The sequence below is a fragment of the Magnolia sinica genome, chromosome 10 (assembly GCF_029962835.1).
Source record: "Magnolia sinica isolate HGM2019 chromosome 10, MsV1, whole genome shotgun sequence".
NCBI lineage: Eukaryota > Viridiplantae > Streptophyta > Magnoliopsida > Magnoliales > Magnoliaceae > Magnolia > Magnolia sinica.
Genome location: NC_080582.1, coordinates 2,322,611 through 2,342,962, shown reverse-complemented (window position 1 = coordinate 2,342,962; position 20,352 = coordinate 2,322,611). Strand labels below are relative to the sequence as shown.

Sequence of the window (20,352 nt, the reverse complement as noted above, 5' to 3'; positions counted from 1 at the left end):
AGGATTAGCAGCCACACTCACAAGTTTGAGAGATCCATAGCATTCAATCAATGATCACATCAAGTTGCAAAAACGTCATGTTACACATCTGATTACTAGCCTATAGATATCAATCCAAGGAAAAAAAAAAAAACTACTATCGGACAGCCTACGAAAAATTAGGGGCAAAATAAATTCCATTGACTGCAGGAATTAAGAATCATCTGATTGGTGCAATATTCTGGCCAGGCCCTTCAATAAGATGATCCATTGATTGGATTGTCGGCATTTAATTCAATGGATATTGAGTACCAATAGCAACCAGATCTAGAAAACATAGTTCTGTTAAAAAAAAAAAAAAAAAGCACAGAGGTTTTTAAGCACATCAGAGAAAAAATGAAAGAAAGAAAGAAAATACATAAAAGACAATGCCTTTTCTATTATTTTTGAAACAGCAACCACACATAAAGCTCTCCCAATTCAAGACTGGCTTCAATCAGTTTCAACTGCTGAAGTAGCTGCTGAACAGAAATAGATCTGATTGATGAAACCAAGCAGCTATATGATGGCTCCATAGGGCAAAAAGGCCATTTGAAACCTTTTTGTTGTTTGTCAATCTAATTGGCCCACCATCAAGTGTCTCTGCTACAGAATCCCACTTAGGACAGATACATTATGAAGCCAATCAGATGATCAATCCACATGAGTAAAAGCTGAATCCCGCCTTTACTGTTGGTTGACCAGAAAGAATGCAGTTTGGTCCCCAATCTAATTCAAATAAAAGCACAGTTGGTTGATCAGCAAAAACACAGTTTGGTCCTCAATCTAATTCAAAAAAAAGGCACTGATCCATCCAAAAAGGGGAAGGAGAAATCAAGAAACCTGACGTAAGTGAAAAAAATATTACATAGTAAATGCATCGAACAACCAAATCACAAAGGGAAAAACACACGATAGGCATCAGTCACATGCAGTGATGAAAAAACCAAAAAGGAGGGAAAAACATTCAAGAAAAAATTTATTAGCTTAGACCACTACATGACTCCCTTCTTTTTTCAATTTCTCTGTTTTTCCTCCCAATCAAAGAACTACACCAAAAAACGATCTCCTCCCCAGAAATTTCAAATCCCTCAATTAAAAGAAAATTTTAAAAAATAAATTAATTAATATTCAAAAGATCTACATCATCAAAGCACAAATGAAAAACATCAGACAAAATTTTTAAAAAATAAAAATCCTATGAAACGATCTCAACATCAAAATGCAGCACCAGAAACCCCCAAAAATCGTTGCAGAACACAAATGTGACTCAAAAAACCCTAGAAAACATAATGCAGGTCGATGAAACCCTAACCTTACAATGCGGGAAGATGAGATCGAAAAGATTGTGTTTGCTCTTACCTTAAATCGATAAAACGGGAAGCGAGAAAGTAAAACAAACCCTAGATCCGATGCGAACGCGATAACCAAACGGGTCTGCCTTTGAAAACGTGAGCTCGTTGAGATCTGTGAATCCAAACGAGAGCTCTCTCCTCCAGCATTTAAAGTGAGAGAGAGAGAGAGATAGAGATGGAAAATCGGTAGTAGGGTTTTCTGAGAGAATCGAGGGAGCGGGTCGAAGAAAAATTCCAGAGCTTTCACCTTTATCGCTGCTGCTGGGTGTTGCGAGAAGGAAAAAAAGGAAAGAAGATAAACACGAGGGAGATAGGGAGATACTGCGCAAATGGATAGGCATTTATGTTTTTATTTTATTTTTTTCGTTTAATAGAAAAGGACTCTTTGCTCGCAGCCGTTAAAACGGGCTGCGGGCAAAGGGTAAGCCCATCAGTCGGCTAAGCCATAATTTGTTGTAGTGCATGCTCTTGCATCTACAATCATTGATGACATTGGGGAATTAAGCCAGCATATTTTACTCTCTAAAATTTCACATGTGGAGGATCATCGTCAGTAAAGTCTACAGGATGGACGGTCCAGATTCATCAACTGAACGACAACGTCAACCATTGAGTAGCAACGAACCATGATTGTTTTGTCTCGTGACCGGTCAAGTTGGCCTCTGTAAATAAAGAGACCTGCAACTTGAATTGAAGAGAAACAAAGCTTTTATCTGAATTTCTTTCCTGTGAGAGAAAAAAGAGTGAGGAAAGATGTCCATTGTCGAGTCCATTGTCAAGCTCCTTCTCCAAAAACTCGCTGACCCAATCCTTCAAGAAGCCATTTTCTTATATGGCGTTGGTGATCAAGTCGAATGGCTCGAGGCGGAATTTAAGCGGATGCAATGCTTCTTGGAAGACGCAGACGCCAAACAAGAAGGAGATAGAAGAGTTAAGGGCTGGGTGGGGGATGTGAGAGATGTTGCATATGATGCTGAGGACGTCATCGACACCTTTCTCTTCAAGGTAGCAAACTTGAGGCGAACTGGATTTGTGGGCTGCATTAAAAGGTACTCTTGCATCTTCAATGAGTTGATAGCTCGCCATGAGGTGGGCTCGAATATTGAACGGTTAAAAATTAAAATCCATGCGATCTCTGAAAGTAGATTGACATATGGAATTGAAAATATAGGCCAGGGAGCAGGGACGAGCTCTGCCGGTCTAAGCCTCCAAGAACGGAGGCTCACTTCTCCTAATGTTCAAGAACCAGATTTTGTGGGTTTTGATAATGATTTAAAGGAATTGGTAACGCAGTTGACTAATGAAGGAGAGCTGCGACGTTGTGTTGTTTCTGCAGTCGGCATGGGTGGTATCGGTAAGACCACTCTTACCAGGAAAGTTTATAACACTGATAGTGTAAAGAAACATTTCCATAGTCATGCATGGATTTCTATATCACAACAGCCTTCTGTGAAAGATCGTTTGCAGACCATCACAAAACGCTGTATGGTTCTGTCTAAAGAGCAGCTCGAGTTGGTAGAGAAGATGGACGTTGTTGAGCTGCGCGAGAAGATCTCTGAGTATCTGAAAGAAAAGAGGTACCTAATGGTACTTGATGATTTATGGACAAAAGAAGCATGGAATGATCTGAAGGATACATTTCCAGATGTGAATAATGGCAGTAGGGTCATGCTCACCACACGAAACAAAGACGTTGCTTTATATGCAGATCCACGAAGCCGTCCCCATGAACTGCGATTTCTAACCAATGAAGAGAGGTGGGATTTATTCTGTAAAAAAACATTCTTAGGACGAGATGGTGGTTGCCCGCAGGATTTGGAGAAGCTGGGAAGAGAGATCGTAGAAAAATGCCATGGTCTCCCTCTTGCGATCGCAGTTGTTGGAGGGCTCTTATCAGGAAAGGAAGAAAGGGAGTGGGAGAATGTATGCAAAAGCATCAGCTGGCAGCTTGTCGAGGGAGAAGTCCAAATCTCTAGCATATTATCTTTAAGCTATAAAGACCTGCCGTATTACTTAAAACCATGTTTTCTCTACCTGGGCAATTTTCCAGAGGACTACGAGTTCCAAGCCAAGGAATTGATTCGACTGTGGGCCGCAGAAGGGTTTCTTAAAGAAAGAGGGGAACTAACATTGGAAGAGGTTGGAGAAGATTATCTGATGCAGTTGGTTCAGAGAAGTATGGTTCAATTGACAAGAAGAAGTTTAAGCAAGGGTATCAAAAGTTGTCGCATCCACGATCTTTTGCGTGATCTGTCCATATTAGAAACTAAGGAAAGCAAGTTTCTCGAAGTTCAGGGTGACAATGGCAATGCTCCTCCTGCATCTAGAGCCCGTCGGCTTGCAATTCACCTTAATGACCCAAGTAAGTACGGCCTGTTTGATTTTCTAATTATAGAGGTAATTCAGGTAAATGGGTAATAATTATTTACGTATGTATTTCTGATGACGTTGACCGCCACTTTTCATTTATAGCACTCATCGTGTCTCCGGAGGAGGAAAATGTTAAATCGTGGGGTCTACATGATGTGTTGTCTTATCCACACTGTCCATCTCTTTAGCCCAATCATTCTAGGGAATGAGCCAAAACACGAGGCAGATACAAAAATCAAGTCGACCACAACTAAGGAAATAATGGGAATTGAAATCCTACCATTGAAAGCTTCTCGAGAACTCCAAAAGTTTTGAATCTAACGGATAGTTTTGTTTCCCCTTTATCCATGATTGTGTGACCTTATGAACAGGTTGGATGACAAATAAACATCAATGTGGGCCTTAGGGGGAAAACAACTTTCAACCATTGACGTCTTCATGGTCATTATTCCCTAAGGTGTTGTCTACTTGAGCTTTTGATTTTCCTCATTTTTGGGTTCATGCCTTAAAATGTATTTTTTAAAAGGATGGATAGCATGGATAACTCACATAAATCATAGTGGGGCCCACATCTTTAATTCAGTAATAACAGGTATTGCAAGGACAGCTTTTCAAAAAGTAATTTGGACGAATTTTAAACAGTGAACTAATAGTTACTTATTTTCGTGCATTTGCCAGGAAAATTAAAAATCAAACAGCCTTCCACTCCGCACCTTCGTTCTATGTTGATCTACACCCAAGGCGATACATGGCTTCAAACGGAACAAAGCAAGTTTCTATTCCAAGGCTTTAAGTTGCTTAGGGTGCTATATGTAGCACGTGTAAAAATAAGGGAGCTACCGTGGGAAATAGGTGAACTAATCCATTTGAGATATCTCAGGTGTACTAAAATTGATTTAAAAACCCTCCCATCATCGATAGGCAATCTTATCAATTTACAAACTCTATTTGTACGATCCAATAATATTGGTATTGAAGTACCGGAGACAATTGGGAAGATGCATCGGTTAAGACATCTTCAATTACCGTTTTTGGGAGAGATAGGAGGGCATCCGAGGCTCGACCTGATAAGTAACCTCCAGACTCTATCCGGAGTATATGCTGGCAAATGGATGGAGGGTTGCTTGGGAAAGCTCACCAATCTTAGAAAATTAAAAATAGTTTTCGAAACAGGAGCTGATGCTGAGTTATTCTATGAGGCGATTGTCAATCTGAACTGCCTCCATCATCTATCGGCCGTGTGGGTGTCAGTACCGACACCTGGCAATGAAGACAGAGCCTTAGTTTTGTCGTTACCTAATCTTCCACATCTTCTCAAGTTAAGTAAGTTGTATTTGGCAGAAGGGTTAGAGACGTTACCTGAATTTCCAACAAACCTCACCAAACTCACCTTGGAATGGTCCGGTTTAAAGGAAGACCCAATGGCGACGTTGGAGAAGCTGAAAAGCCTTCGCATTCTCAGATTGCTGTATGGTTCATATATGGGAAAGGAAATGGCTTGCTCTGCACAAGGGTTTCCTCTGCTCGAATCCTTATATCTTCATAAATTAGATGAATTAGAGGAGTGGAGAGTTGATGAAGGAGCTATGCCAAGTCTTTTACATTTACAGATCCAAGAATGCAAGAAATTGAAGAAGCTTCCAGAAGGACTGCAACACGTGACTACACTCAAGAAATTGGAGTTGGGGCGGATGCCTGGTGAATTCGAAGCAAGGATTCGAGAAGATGGGGGAGAGGATTGATATACGATCCGGCACATACCCTCCATCGACATACAATAGATAATGAGAATCTAAGCACTCGGACTTTAATTTCTGTCATTATGAGAGGTACATACATAGGTGATACTTGTTTCCACTCTTCATTTTTATTTACCTTTTAATTCATACTTCAAGTTAGTATCTTAGAAAAGCATATAGTCTCAAGAATTTTAAATTCTAGTTATATACTTTGAGAAATTTTTTCTTTTAAACACTTTAAATTCTTGCTATGAAAATCTATTGCTGGTTTCTCCATTCCTTTCATAGTTTGTAAGACAAATTAAATCTTTTATTATAATTTTGGAATGCTGTTTAATTATTCCTTTATATACAAATCTGCACACTACTAGTTTGAAAAAAATGCTTTAACCGATACCATCTTTTGAATGAGTGCATAACTACAGTTTTTGCATTTATGTATTTCTATTTTGTTGATGAATTACTTTACAATGAATAATTGCGCATCATTTTTAGGCTTTAACCAGAGATTTAATTTGTACTCTCTAGATTTTCAGTGGTACATGTTTTTTTGCTTTGGTGTTTTGGGGATCCATATTGTCGCATAGCTTGCTGTCTACATATTTTTGTCGTTAAAGCCATTTGGTATATTTTTTCAGATGAATGGATTTTGTATTGTTTCCTTCCTACGATAGGCGAGGCCCCATTGATTTTTTATTTTTTTTTATAGGAGCCTGCCCGAAAAATGTACAGTCCGTTCTTGGAATTAATAATATTAAGGTGACGGTCACAACAATTATATTTATATATATATATATATATATATATATATATATATATATATATATATATATATATATATATATATATATATATGCTTTGATCATACAGACCCCGTCTTGGCAAAAACAGAACACACTACATTTTATTACTGTGTGTGCACTTCTACGTAACTTGGTACTGGACATATGAGCCGTGCGCATGGTGAGACTCACTCCAGTCATTCAGATGTCATGGACAAGTTGGTACATGCACCTATGAGGTGATTAAGGACATGCTTCGATTATAGATTGGAGGGCTTTGATGGGTGTTATCTTGCATTGATTGAATCCAGCCTCCTCCACTCCTTTTCAGTCCTTTCCTTTCCTCCCGTCTTGGCCAGCATTATCATGTCCGTTGCTAACCTCACATGTTCAAGCTCGTGCTGATCATCAACGCCTATGATAATGTCGACTATGATAAGCTTACCATTCTCTGCATCTATGGCATCCTTTCATCTCTTTAAGATCTCCACACAATCCTCATCACCCCAGTTGTGTAGTACCCACTGCAACCAACGATTGATGAGAGAGTTTACACATATGCATGACCAAGCTGCTCATCAAGCGAGTGTCACTATATAGCTTCCCTTACACAAGATTCAGGCTGTCTGCTCATCTGATGCACCATATGTTAAATGCTAACTGTCCATTACATTTGCATAGGATTAGCTCACATTATTTGCATCTGACCTGATTCTTGGACCAAGCATAAGTTGTGGGTTAGTTTTCCTAACATGTGTGTGAAGCATTGCCCAACCAAATGCAGCCACTTGCACCAATGTAGAGTAAGGGTGTGAGATAAAAGCTTTACATTAAGTGGGTCACACTTTTTAGAACTTTTGGCTTAAAAATCAAGTGTTTCCTTCCTCAAGTGGACCGTACAAAACAAATGGATGTTCGAAAGAGCTGTATTGGCCATTCTTTTTTTTTTTTTTTTTTGGTATATTGTGCCCGTGTTGCCGCATGTGGATGGTCATAATTCCACATGCGTGTGGGCTCAGCCTCTGTTTTATGTTAACTTGATGTGATTTTTTTTAGTAGTTAAAGTAGTACCATATGATAGTTGGTGTTACATGTATAATGTTCAATTGCAGTAGTGTAATTTTTGTTTTATATAAAGAAATCATGGAGGAGCTAATGCATTTGCATTTGTTTGCATTCTATCCATGCTTTGAAGCCCATATTGGATGAGTATACTAATTGCACATTTTAAGCTTGAAATGTGTTTGTCAGTAATGTTCCCGCAACCTAAAAAGTTCTCTATTTGTTATGACCAAGTAAATTTAATTGCAAGTTCCTTGTCATTCAATCTTCCACAATCTCTTTTCCTGGGCAATTGATGTATTATTTTCATGTCTTTTGTAGGGGCAGCCATCGAGAATTAGACAGGTGCGAGTAAGATTTTTGGAGCATCTTTCGTCTATGGCAGAGAGTATTAAATCGAAGTTTGGATTTCAGAGCTACTAGCCCCACTTGTTTCATGCATCAAGACACTTGAACAGAATGCATTTGAAGCCTATACTTCCCGTTTTATCCATAGGTATATGCTTCAACTTCTTTTATGGATTAAAGCAACCAAATTCCAGGATATAACTTTTAGGTTCTAATCATAAATTTCATTTTCCAGGCATTTTTCTCACAACAGAGATTGCACTGACCTGCATATGCTAAGTGACTAGATGAAGTGAAGAATGGTGGAATGGTGACTAGACAGTGATGAGATGTTTGGACGATCATTTGTATTTGTAACTCAAGGATTCGTGTACTTTTTGTTTGGGATCTTTCAGTAAGGGACCATGCACTAATATTGGTTACATGCTCTGCATTTTAATTTGGGGAAATTGTTCTTTAGTGTGTGACTTATTTCACTGTATGCATTGTTTGCCTGTAATATGTTAGTTGAAAACTGAAATATGAAGCAATATCTTTAGTGTAGGTCTGGGAGGGCTTCCACTATTTTTCTGCTTTAGGGATTACACGTCTCAAAGACTTGAAGCATTGGTGAGTTCTAGCATGCATCCAGATTGAGCCAATCATTTCAATAGTTTGGATCACTGAACTACACGCTCCATTGCTCTGAAATAGTGATCCAAACCATCTAATCACTGCATAGGAAATAGGCAAACCATATCTATCATACTAGAAAAGTTCCAACATCCTCTAGATCATCCATCATGCCAGGCCCACAAGGAAAGGGACAATTTATATTTATTATTGTAGAAAATGCATAACCATTGTCTATCATACAAGGCCATATTTGATTGTCCTCTCTTTTTAGAAAGAAAAAGAAAAAAGAAAAAGACTACTTTGATCCAACGAATCTAACTATCTGAGCAAGGCCATTGATAATAAATATACTGGAAAGAGTCATGGATCTGACTGAACCTTCCTTCAGGTAGGGTACAACTTGACTCAAAAGTCAACTTTTAGGGTATTAGTGAGAGAAAACTCCTCTTGGGCAACCACTTACACCAATAACGCACTGGGGTTTTAGCAAAATTTTAAATAAAAATGGATTATCGCCCTAAAAAAACTATTATAAGTTGGAGCTCCCATATATAGGACGGTCCAATCTTTGCTCAAAGATCGAGACCGTCTGTGGTGAGCCTCCCTACTAATTGCCCATGTGCCTAAAAATCCCCTATATTGAAAGATCCCATGACTTGGAATGTTTAGCCTTTTTTTCATTGAAATTTTGGCGTGTGTTCCACATGCACTACAAGAAATCAGGCCTTAGCCGACCGATGGGGCTACCCTTTGCCCGCAGCCAGTTTTAACGGCCGCGGCAGAGGGTCCCTATAATATAAATAAAATAAAAAAAGAAGGAAAAAAGAAAGCAGAAAGCCTTAATTAGCGCGACTCTCTCGCTTTCGCTATCTTTTCCTCTCACTTTCTCTCTCCCTCTCCATCTCCATCTCCGCCGTCTCGTCTCTCCCTCTCCCGTCCTCGATCTCTCTCTCCCATACTCTCTCGATCTCTCTCCCTTCCTCTCCCTACCCCTCTCGATCTCCCGCCCCCGCACGACTCCCCTCTCTCTCTCTCTCTCTCTCTCTCTCTCTCTCTCCCACACGACTCCACCTTCTTCTTGGCAGTGCAAGAGCTCGAAGAGCTTGATCAGCCTCCATCGAGATCGAGAGACAAAGTTATTGGGCATTTGGAAGGAAAGCGCTAGGGTGCCTCTATCGATAACATGCTCACATGGAACTTCTGATTCCCATCGATCTCTCTGTACAAATCATCGGATCAACGTAAAATGGAGAAAATCGATATCTCCTGCTTCTTTTGGATTATACAGAGGATTAGGGTTTTCATGTTGGGACCTCGAGCACAACATCCAGGTCAGTGAGTTTCCCTCAGATCTGATATCTTTTTCCTGTGATGTCTGCGTTTTCTGCCCTTCTGCTTTGATTTTCCTTGATTTCTTGTCAGATCTAAGGTTCTTATGTGATATATGGTGTAGATATCTTGAAAAATGAATGATATCTTTTTATAAATCGCCGATAAAATGCTCTATACCCTGTCCATTGTCTTCCTACAGGGATGCTAACACTGTAATGATGTTATGGAATTTGTACTTCAAAACTTCACAGAGATGAATAAACTTTGGGTCCGAATGCATCATCAGGTTAGTTGAAATTTTAGAGAACTATCGCTATTGTGTTTGGGCACAAACAGTAAGTGCATGCCATAAATGAAAAACTGGAGCATGGGGGTTTGTGAAGGGAAGATGCAGTGCAGTTTGAATTTCATGCTATTCTACATGTTTGACGAAATTCCTCAACCAGACTCTGTTTCTCACCAATGAATGATACCAGCTCCAAGTTGATTTCCCCAAGCATTACCTCATGGAAGCACCTCAAGTCAGAAAAAAATTCTTCTTCTTCTTCTTCTTCTTCTTTTTTTTTTTTTTTTTTGTAGAAATTGGTTATCTGAAATGTTGATCAATTGCTTGAAATGTCTGACCACATTAGATTTTTTAATACAAAAAAGGCTGACCAATTACTCAACTCTGTATTGGATTGTTATTGTAGGGCCCCCTAATCTCTTATCAAACAGCTTGTGGGGCCCACTCCTGGGCTTTCGTGGAACCAACTCCTAGGTTGCAGCATCATGCGTCATCAAGTTCAAAATCAAAATGGACATTTCCAATTACACATTTCTTAAGTTGCTTATGTTTTATAGTTATCTGCTCTAGGAGTAGCTGAATAATTTTTAAGACCTACGACAATCCACTCAAATATCTACATTTCCTACACATTCGGCTTGAGATTAGTTTGCTGTAAAATTGGCTAATTTGTAGTTGTAGTTTCTCTTTTCTTTGGTTTTTCTTTTCCTGTAACTCTTTTGGCTTTTGGCCTTTTGTGCAATAAAATCTTCTAAGTTAAAAAAAAATAAAAAAATCATCTCGTTGACCTGTTGGTAAACAAGGGGCTTGCTATCCCCATATGCATGCTCTCCACATGCAAATGCAGCAGAGTGCCAACATGGCTGGTCCACTCATCAGGCAGCCACCCCTATATGAAAGCAAAGGATATGGTTTAAGATAACTTGCCAACAATGTTAAAAAAGAAGAAGAAGAAAAAGAAAAAAGAAAGATTACTTGCTAACAGTCAATTGTCAACATAGATAAATCTATGAGTCCTTTGGAGAAAATCCTTTCCTTAAAATGCTTCCTATGACGGTGGATTGTTTAAGATTAACTTGCCAACAGTTCACTTCATGTTTCAGGGAGGACAAGTGGTCAAGTACACTGCCATGTTAGCTTGTGGCAACTATCATGGAGTTGTGGGCTTTGCAAAAGGAAAAGGCCCAGCAATTCCCATTGCCCTCCAAAAGGTATCTATTTGATGCATTTGTAGATATCAGCTCAAATTTGAAGTCCTTGTTAATTGGGAAATCGATTATTTATGGTTAATTCTGCATTGTGGCTCATCCATCAGCAAAAGAGTAACTATTTTACCTCCACTTGTTGCCATTTTGAGACGATGGCAGCCACTTTTGACAGGTATTCATGAACTTACTTCTTCAGATGGTCTGAATCCCCTCGTTGTTAATGATCATGCTTTGGCAGCAGATGCACTGCCTCTTGAGGTGATTGAACTTCCACTCTCCTATCTCTTTCCAGTTCCATGGAAACTGCGAGTCGTATATACTCCCATTGAAGAGTTTTGTGATTGAATTCTATACTCCCAATATTGCAACAAAAACTGATGATTTAGCGGCGTCCAGCACAACTGTCAGTAAAAGTCCTGGCCGCTGGTAAAGCCTTTACCGACTGAGGCTTTACCGGCTGTTAGATAACCGCAGGCAAAGGTTTTGCCAGCGGTTTTATTAGCCTTTGGCGGCGGTTTTGACCGCCGGTAAAGGCCAGTTTCCTTGTAGTGATGGGTCAAGATTTCTTCAATTTGGGAGGGATTTCTTTTTCCTTTTAGTGGTATGTGGACACTTCCTGATGAGAGCCATCAAATCTACAGCTTGAATGACCAAATAACAAAGCTTGAACCAAGAGCCTAGTATACTACCTCCTCCTATCACTCTCCACAACATTTCTAATCCACCTACTTAGGGGCTGGTCTTTTGGTCCTAGCTATGAGATCTAATAGTGTGTGAGAAAGAAAAACCTCAGAGCCAAGCAAGTCCTTTTATCTCCCCTTGTCGTGATATGATTGACAATTCATGTTAAGAGGAATGCATGGTTTTAAAACTTGGACAAATCTGTTACGACTAAGACTTAGGATTCCCCCATTCGATCGATTCTGCTTGGAGAGTCAATCCAAGTCGTTAAATTAGATAACATTCATGCAGTGCTGGCCTGATGGGCGGCTTGGATCTCTTACATGTGTTGGATGCATGTGTACATATAGCAGATATCTGCAACCTTTTATGCATTTTGATTTAATTAGGAAATGGAAAAACAATGTGGTAAAGCACCACCAAATGTTAATTGTGGGATTTTTTCTAACTGTTTTCATCCTGGGCATGTTTGGATAAATGGAATCTATGTACAAATGGAAATCTTTTTACAGTGATTGGACCGTATGTCCGGATACATGAATTCAAAGCCTTAATTATTACTCTTTTCCACGGTTAAAATCCTTAGGAAATAAGATACAAGATGACTATGGTGTAATGAATATGAAAATTTTATTTTATATCCAAACAATTTATATTTTTCGAAATCCTATTTTCTAGAGTAACGGTGAAGTTATCATTCGCGTGGCATTACATGATCGGCATAATCCAAATATAATTCATCATGTGCATCCCCAACTTCAATATAGGTCATTCATCATATGGGCTCACTTTGATGTCCACCATATATAATGTGGGTATCACAATTGTTGTGGACTGTCTTGGGGCTCACTTGATGTGGACAGTGCATCATGTCGGTCATATTTTGATGTGGGTCATCCATTATGTGGGACTCACCTTTGATATGAACATGCATTATATGGGTCCACCTTGATGTGGACCATTCATCATGTGGGGGCCAACCTTCGATATGGATGGATGGTTCATCATGTGGGCTCACTTTTAATGTCAACCTTCCATCATGTGGTCCCACCTTTAATGTCCACCATCCATCCTATGGGTCCCACCTCTGATGTGGACTGTCTATCATGTGGGGCCTGCTTAATGTTAACCGATTATTATGTCGGGCCACACTTTGGCGTGGGCCATCCGGGCCTATCTTAATGTGTACTTTCACCGTATGGGACCCACCTTTAATATAAGTTGTTCATCATGTGAGACTATTTTAAGAAGATTTAAAAAGAAAAAAAAATAGGGAAGATGTGAATTATCTAAAAAGTTTGAGAATAAACGTGTCTAAAAATAAACAAGATTAGAGGGCTTTTGGCGGTTGCACGTGTACACATGGGAGGTCGAGCGTGCACCTCGCACCTCTCTGCCTAAAAAGCCTTTAAAGTATGGCTACGGAAAAAAAAAACGAAGAGAAATTTACGACTGTGGACCCCCCCTTTTATCCATTGGATATTCTTGAAATAATACAAACTTACATTACGCAGTTGGACCTCCTCGTACAGACGACAAATTTCAGGGCGAAAATACCCCTCCTTTTCACGGAAACCTCCGTTTCACGGAAACGGATTGGGTACGCCTCCTGCCACCCGCCCATGACAGATAGTCAGTGGTACGTGGGCCTCACCATGATGTTTGCTTTTCATCCATGCCGTCCATATATTTTTTGAGATCATTTTATGGTATGAGACCAAAAATGAGGTATATCCAAGTCTCAAGTGTACCACATTACAGGAAACAGTGTTGAATGAGCGTCAACCATTGGAAACTCAGGTAGAGCCCACTGTGATGTTTGCGAGAAATCCTCCCCATCTAAGCTCATTCATAGGGTCACAAAGACATGGATGAAGAGGAAAAACAAATTTCAGAAAGATCAAAAACTTTTGTAACCCTTGAAAGGGTTTCAATGGTAGACGTTCAATTCCCCATTGCCTTTTACATGTGGTCCACTTGATAGCTAGATCTATCTTATTTTTCGTCTCAAGCCTTAATATGAGCTCGCCAAATAGATGAACAGTTTGGATATAACACAAACCTCATGATTGGACCCACACATGCAACACAGAAAAAAAAAAAAAAAAAAAACCACAGACAGTCTGGCAGAATTTTATTTTATTTATTATTATTATTTTTTTATTGTGAGAACTTTTTCTCCCTTACATTTTTCTCTAATACATAATTATATAAATATGTATATATAAGTATATAAAAATATTTTTTTATCTTTTAATTCATTTCTTTGTCCATGTATTCAACAAGCATATCTCCTAAATTAAAATGATTTTTTTTTTTTTTTTTTTTACACACCCCCACACACTCACACTAGTGGAATTTTACCACCTATGGATACTCAAACGCTTGACCGGGTGTTGAAACTCCTAAGAGTCTACCACCCGAGGGAGAGTAAGGATCCAAACTAGAATGATATACTTAACGTACTATATATGATTTTGGGGTAGGAGAAGTTAATTTAGCGGGGCAAGCATGAAATTCAGTGGGGCAAATATGAAATTCAACGGGGCAAACATGAAAATGAGAGGGCAAGCATGAAAATTAGCGAGGCAAACATGAAAATGAGAGGGCCAAACATGAAAATGAGCAAGGCAAGCATGAAAAAAAGTAGGGCAAACATGAAAATGAGCGGGGTAAACTAGAAAATCAGCGGGGGAAACATGAAAAGTAGCGGGGCAAACTAGAAAATCAGCGGGGGAAACATGAAAAGAAGCGGGGCAAACTAGAAAATCAGTAGGGGAAACATGAAAAGCAGCGGGGCAAACTGAAACATGAGCGGGGCAAACTAGAAAAATAGCGGGGCAAACTAGAAAATCAGCGGGGGAAACATAAAAAGTAGCGGGGCAAACTAGAAAATCAGCGAGGGAAACATGAAAAGCAGCGGGACAAACTGAAATATGAGTGGGGCAAACTAGAAAATCAACGGGGGAAACATGAAACGCAGCGGGGCAAACTGAAATATGAGCGGGGCAAACTAGAAAATCAGCGGAGGAAACATGAAAAGCAGCGGGGCAAATAGATTGAGTGTGGATTATTTGTGTAGAACGTACACTAGTGACGTTGGGTCTCATTTGTCCATGTCATTTCCAAGGACTCAAGCTAACAAGATATGTCGGATTTCTCTCTCCCAAATAGATTACGTTCTATGCTACATGACTTTTTAAAGGGGTAGTCCTATATTTTAGCTTGGTTTTTTAAAGAAAAAAATGAAGTTCTTTATGATGAATAATCACGTATATAATTAATAAAATCATAGATACAAAAAATAAATCCTATATTGAAATATAATAAACTAATATAATAATGAAAATATTAGCATGCATACACCCGACCAACCCAATCAACCCATCGAGCCCTCTTGTGTTGGACTTGGGTTGAGAATTCCCAACCCAAGATTGGGTTGGGTTAGGTCAAGGTTTAGGTATAGGAACCTTGGGTTGGGTTAGGGTTGAGCACCAACCCGAACCAACCAGCCCGACTTTCAGCCCTAATTTCATGTTTGCCTTACTCAATTTCATGTTTTACCCGCTAAATTTCTAGTTTTCCCCACTCAATTTCATGTTTGCCTCACTTAATTTCATGTTTGCCCCGTTGAATTTTCAGTTTGACCACGAAGTGATTGAAATTGACCACAAATTGAATGAAATGAATTTTTGACCATCGACCCGATGGAATCTTGGAAAATAACTAGGTTGGTTGGCTAAATTAGCTTCTCCTACTCCAAAATCATATGTGGTATGTTAAGTAAATCATTCTAGTTTAGGAGATATGCTTGTTAAATAAATAGACAAAGAAATGAATTGAAAGATAGAAAAATATTTTTATATACTTATATATACATATTTACTTAATTATATAGCCCACTATGCAGTATGTGTGAAACCACCTCCATCTATTAGGTTAAAACACTTACTTTCACCATTAGCTATAGGGTCCCACTGACCCTAATTCACTAGCTTCTTTTTCTTTTTCTTTTCTCGTTATAATTCCTACGGCATTTTGTGGGTCCCATTATAAGGTACGTGTTATATCCAAACCGTCCATCTATTTGACGAGCTCGTATTAAGGCTTGAGACGAAAAATAAGACAGATCTAGCTATCACCTAGATCCATAGCTCAACCGCAGACCGAGTGAAAATACCTCGTTTCAACACTTGAGGTCTTAGTATCGATCCTAAGAGCGGCAAGCATGAAAAAGAGCGGGCAAACATAAAAATGAGCAAGGTAAGCATGAAATATGAGCGGCAAACTAGAAAAAAATGAGCAAATCAAGTATGAGCGGGCAAACTAAAAAAAATAGCGGAAAAAAGAAAAGCAAAGAGAGAAACAACAAAACAATGGGCAAACTAGAATGCAACTGGGAAAACATGAAAAACAACGGGGAAACTAGAAAAATAGCGGAAAACATGAAAAACAAGGGCAAACTAGAAAAATAATGGGAAACATGAAAAATAACGAGGAAATATGAAAACAAGTGGGAATATGAAAACAATGGTAAACTAGAAAACAATGGAAACATGAAAAACAACGGGAAAATATGAAAAATAATGGCATGTTTTTCATGTTTTCCCATTGCTTTTCTAGTTTGCCCTACTGCTTTTCATGTTTCTCCCATGCTTTTCATGTTTCCCATGCTGATTTCTAGTTTGCCCTACTGCTTTTCATGTTTCCCTGCTACTTTTTGTGCTTCCTCCGCTGCTTTTCTAGTTTGCCCTGCTCATATTTCAGTTTGCCTCGCTGTTTTTCTAGTTTGCCCCACTGTTGTTCTAGTTTACCCCGCTCATACTTCAGTTTGCCCTGCTGTTTTTCTATCTTGCCCCACTCATATTTCAGTTTGCCCCGCCATTTTTCTAGTTTGCTCCACTATTTTTCACGGAAATACCCTTCCTTTTCACAGAAACGGATTGGGTACTCCTCCTGCCACCCGCCAATGGCGGATCGTCGCTGGTCTGTGGGCCCCATCATGATGTATGATTTTCATCCATGCCGTCCATATATTTTTCCAAATCATTTTATGGTATGATACCAAAAATGAGGTATATCCAAATCTCAACTATACCACATTACAGGAAACAGTGTTGAATGAGCGTCAACCATTAGAAACTCAGGTGGGGCCAACTGTGATGTTTGTGAGAAACCCGATAAAACTTAGGTTGGGCTTGGGTTGAGGTCTCAGGTTATCCGACCTAACCCGAACTCGATCAATATATTAGTTACTTATAAATTATAATTGAGTGTGGATTGTTTGTGTAGAAGGTACACTAGTGATGTCGGGTCTCATTTGTCCACGTCATTTCCAAGGGATCACACCACGGGAAACAATGGGCATAATGATTTCCACCGTTGAAACCATAATGGGCCCAATAGTGATGTTTGTTTGTTATCAAACCTATTCATAAGATCATATAGACATGGATTAATAGAAAAAACAATTATAAGCTTGATCCAAAACTTCTATAGCCCCCAAGAAATGATCAACAATAGAAGTTCAATTAAAAATTTCATTTCGTGTGGTCCATTTGAACATTGAATAAGTTTAGATTTATCGGCTTAAGCAATGAAAAAATCTGTTAAGTTCGCCATGCTGATTGTCTAGTTTGCCCCCTTGAATTTCATGCTTGCCTGCTCAATTTCATGTTTGGATTTTCTCTTTCCAACTATCCTTATAAACTTCGTGTGTTGGATAGGTTCTGACGACCCTTGACCCAAACCCTAGGTTGAAGCATTTAATCGGATTTTCTCTTTCCAAATATCCGTAAAAATGTTATACATATGTTATATTTGAGGATTATATAAATATGCAAACCCACTGATGTGTATTGTGTTCGACGAAATGCCTGTGTGGGCCTGATAATAATATTACTTGCTAAGTATGGTTGACAAAATGAGTTCAAACTTGGTTTTGCTAAGTGAGGTTGACAAAAAAGAAAAATACCATCAGGATTATTGTGAAGGAAAAAAACTAAAAACACATTATAAACTCACTGTTGTGACTTGACCCGGTCGACCGGGTAGACCTAGTCGACCCCATCTGGCTGTAATGGCCATTGACCCGGTCAACCCCAACTCACTGTTTTGACCTAACCCGGTCGACCGGGTAGACCCGATCGACCCCATCTGGCTGTAATGGCCATTGACCCGGTCGACCAGGTTGGGACCCGGTCGACCGGGTCAGAGCTTGGCCTATCGCTACGGATTATAACCGTAACCATAATTATAGTGCTATGCACTTTTTTCTATTTTCTATTTTTATTTTTATTTTTTTATTTTTTACATGGAGAACATTTTCCCCCTTACATTTTTCTATAATACATAATTATGTAAATATGTATATATAAGTACATAAAAAAAATTTTCTATCTTTTAATTCATTTCTTTCTCTATTTATTTAACAAGCATATCTCCTAAACTAGAGTGATTTACTTAACTTACCGCATATGATTTTGGGGTAGGAGAAGCTAATTTAGCCAACCAACCTAGTTATTTTCCAAGATTTCATTGGGTCGATGGTTGAAAATCTATTTCATTCATTTCGTGGTCAATTTCAATCACTTCGCGGTCGGGTTGGATCGAGTTGAAAGTCGAGTGGGTTGGTTCGGGTTAGTGCTCAACCCTAACCCAACCCAACCCAACCCAATCTTGGGTTGGAAATTCTCAACCCAAGCCCAAACCAAGAGGGCTCAACAAGTTGATTGGGTTGGTCGGGTGTATATGTGCTAATATTTTTGTTATTACATTAGTTTATTATATTTCAATATAGGACTTATTTTTTGTATCTATAATTTTATTAATTATATACGTGATTATTCATCATAAAGAACTTCATTTTTTTCTTTTAAAAACCAAGCTAAAATATAGGACTACTCCTTTAAAAAGTCATGTAGCATAGCACTCAATCTATTTGGGAGAGAGAAATCCGACATATATTGTTAGTGTGAGTCCTTGGAAATGACTTGGACAAATGAGACCCGACATCACTAGCGTACCTTCTACACAAACAATCCACACTCAATTATAATTTATAAGTAACTAATATATTGATCGGGTTCGGGTTGGGTCGGGCAACCTGAGACCTCAACCCAAGCCCAACGTAAGTTTTATCGGGTTGGTGTTTGTATAGCCCTTCACGTAGGTAGCCCTTCGCACATGTAGGTAGCCCTTCACGTGTCATTAAGGGCCCTTTTTACTATGTAGAGCATCCAAATTGCGGGACAAACTAGAAAAACAGCGGGGCAAACTGAAATATGAGCGGGGCAAACTAGAAAAACAGCGGGCAAACTTAAGTATGAGCGGGGCAAACTAGAAAAATAGCGGGGCAAACTTAAGTATGAGTGGAGCAAACTAGAAAAATAGCGGGGCAAACTAAATTATGAGCGGAGCAAACTAGAAAAATAGCAAAGCAAACTAAAGAAACAGCGGAGCAAACTGAATTATGAGCGGGGCAAACTAGAAAAACAGCGGGGTAAACTGCATTATGAGCGGGGCAAACTAGAAAAACAGCGGGGCAAACTGAATTATGAGCGGGGCAAACTACATTATGAGCGCGGCAAACTAGAAAAATAGCGGGACAAACTAGAGAAACAGCGGGGCAAACTGAATTATAAGTGGGGCAAACTAGAAAAACAGCGGGGCAAACTGAAATATGAGAGGGGCAAACTAAAAAAACAGCGGGGCAAACTAGAAAAACAGCGGGGCAAACTGAATTATGAGCGGGGCAAATTAGAAAAACAGCAGGGCAAACTACATTATGAGTGGGGCAAACTAGAAAAACAGCGGGGCAAACTGAATTATGAGCGGGGTAAACTGCATAATGAGCGGGGCAAACTAGAAAAACAGCGGGGCAAACTAGAGAAACAGCGGGGCAAACTAGAAAAACAGCGGGGCAAACTGAATTATGAGCGGGGTAAACTGAATTATCACAAAATAACATTTTTTTCAGAAGTAATATCTCAAAATACTGTAGAAAAACAAAAGCTCTAAACACTCACACATAAAATCTAACAAAATCGAATATCACAGATTAACATTAGGCATGTTTTGATACAAGGAATGAAATTCTCTTGCTTCCAACAACAAGCATGAATTCCCGAAAAAGAATCTTTAAGTGTTTTAGATAGTTTATCTCATGTGTCTCTTCATGGATTGGTGATGGATCAAAAATCTCCCCCATAAAAGAATCACAGCCATCCAATCATCAGACTTCTTTTCCAATAGAAAACAAAATCAACAATATTTAAGTAAAAAAATGACCATCTTTACCCTTTCAGGTAATAGTTTCTGGCCCAAAACAAAAGTCACTCCACACTCAACATAGGCGTCTTTATGCCAATGTTAGTGATTTTGGAATTTTGAGTATTCATGATGTTGTGGTAACTCTTTAAGTAGATATAGATTAACTCATGATATGGCCTGTTCAACTGATATTTTTCCTGTTTTATAGTTGCAACACCAACAAGCTCGTAGCAATTCGATTAGTTAAGATAGAGAAAAGATTTAAAGTCTCCCAACTTATACTTT

The 20,352-nt window shown here is 39.0% G+C and overlaps 1 protein-coding gene across 3 annotated transcripts in view; it reads left to right on the top strand.

Moving 5' to 3' along the window:
- The first annotated feature begins 1,983 nt into the window (after positions 1-1,983).
- Positions 1,984-20,352, top strand: part of LOC131257741 (putative disease resistance protein At1g50180) — a 66,560-nt gene continuing 48,191 nt past the window's right edge. The window contains exons 1-3 of one of the 3 annotated variants that reach the window (XR_009177613.1): positions 1,984-3,735; positions 4,422-5,584; positions 7,910-7,976. Coding sequence is in view for 1 of the 3 variants with exons in the window: in XM_058258567.1 (XP_058114550.1) it covers positions 2,127-3,735; positions 4,422-5,485 (2,673 nt within the window). In the remaining 2 variants the exon portion in view is untranslated. Of the gene's footprint in view, positions 3,736-4,421; positions 5,823-7,909; positions 8,442-20,352 lie in introns of those variants that run through there. The other 2 variants (XR_009177612.1, XM_058258567.1) reach the window with 2 other exon arrangements.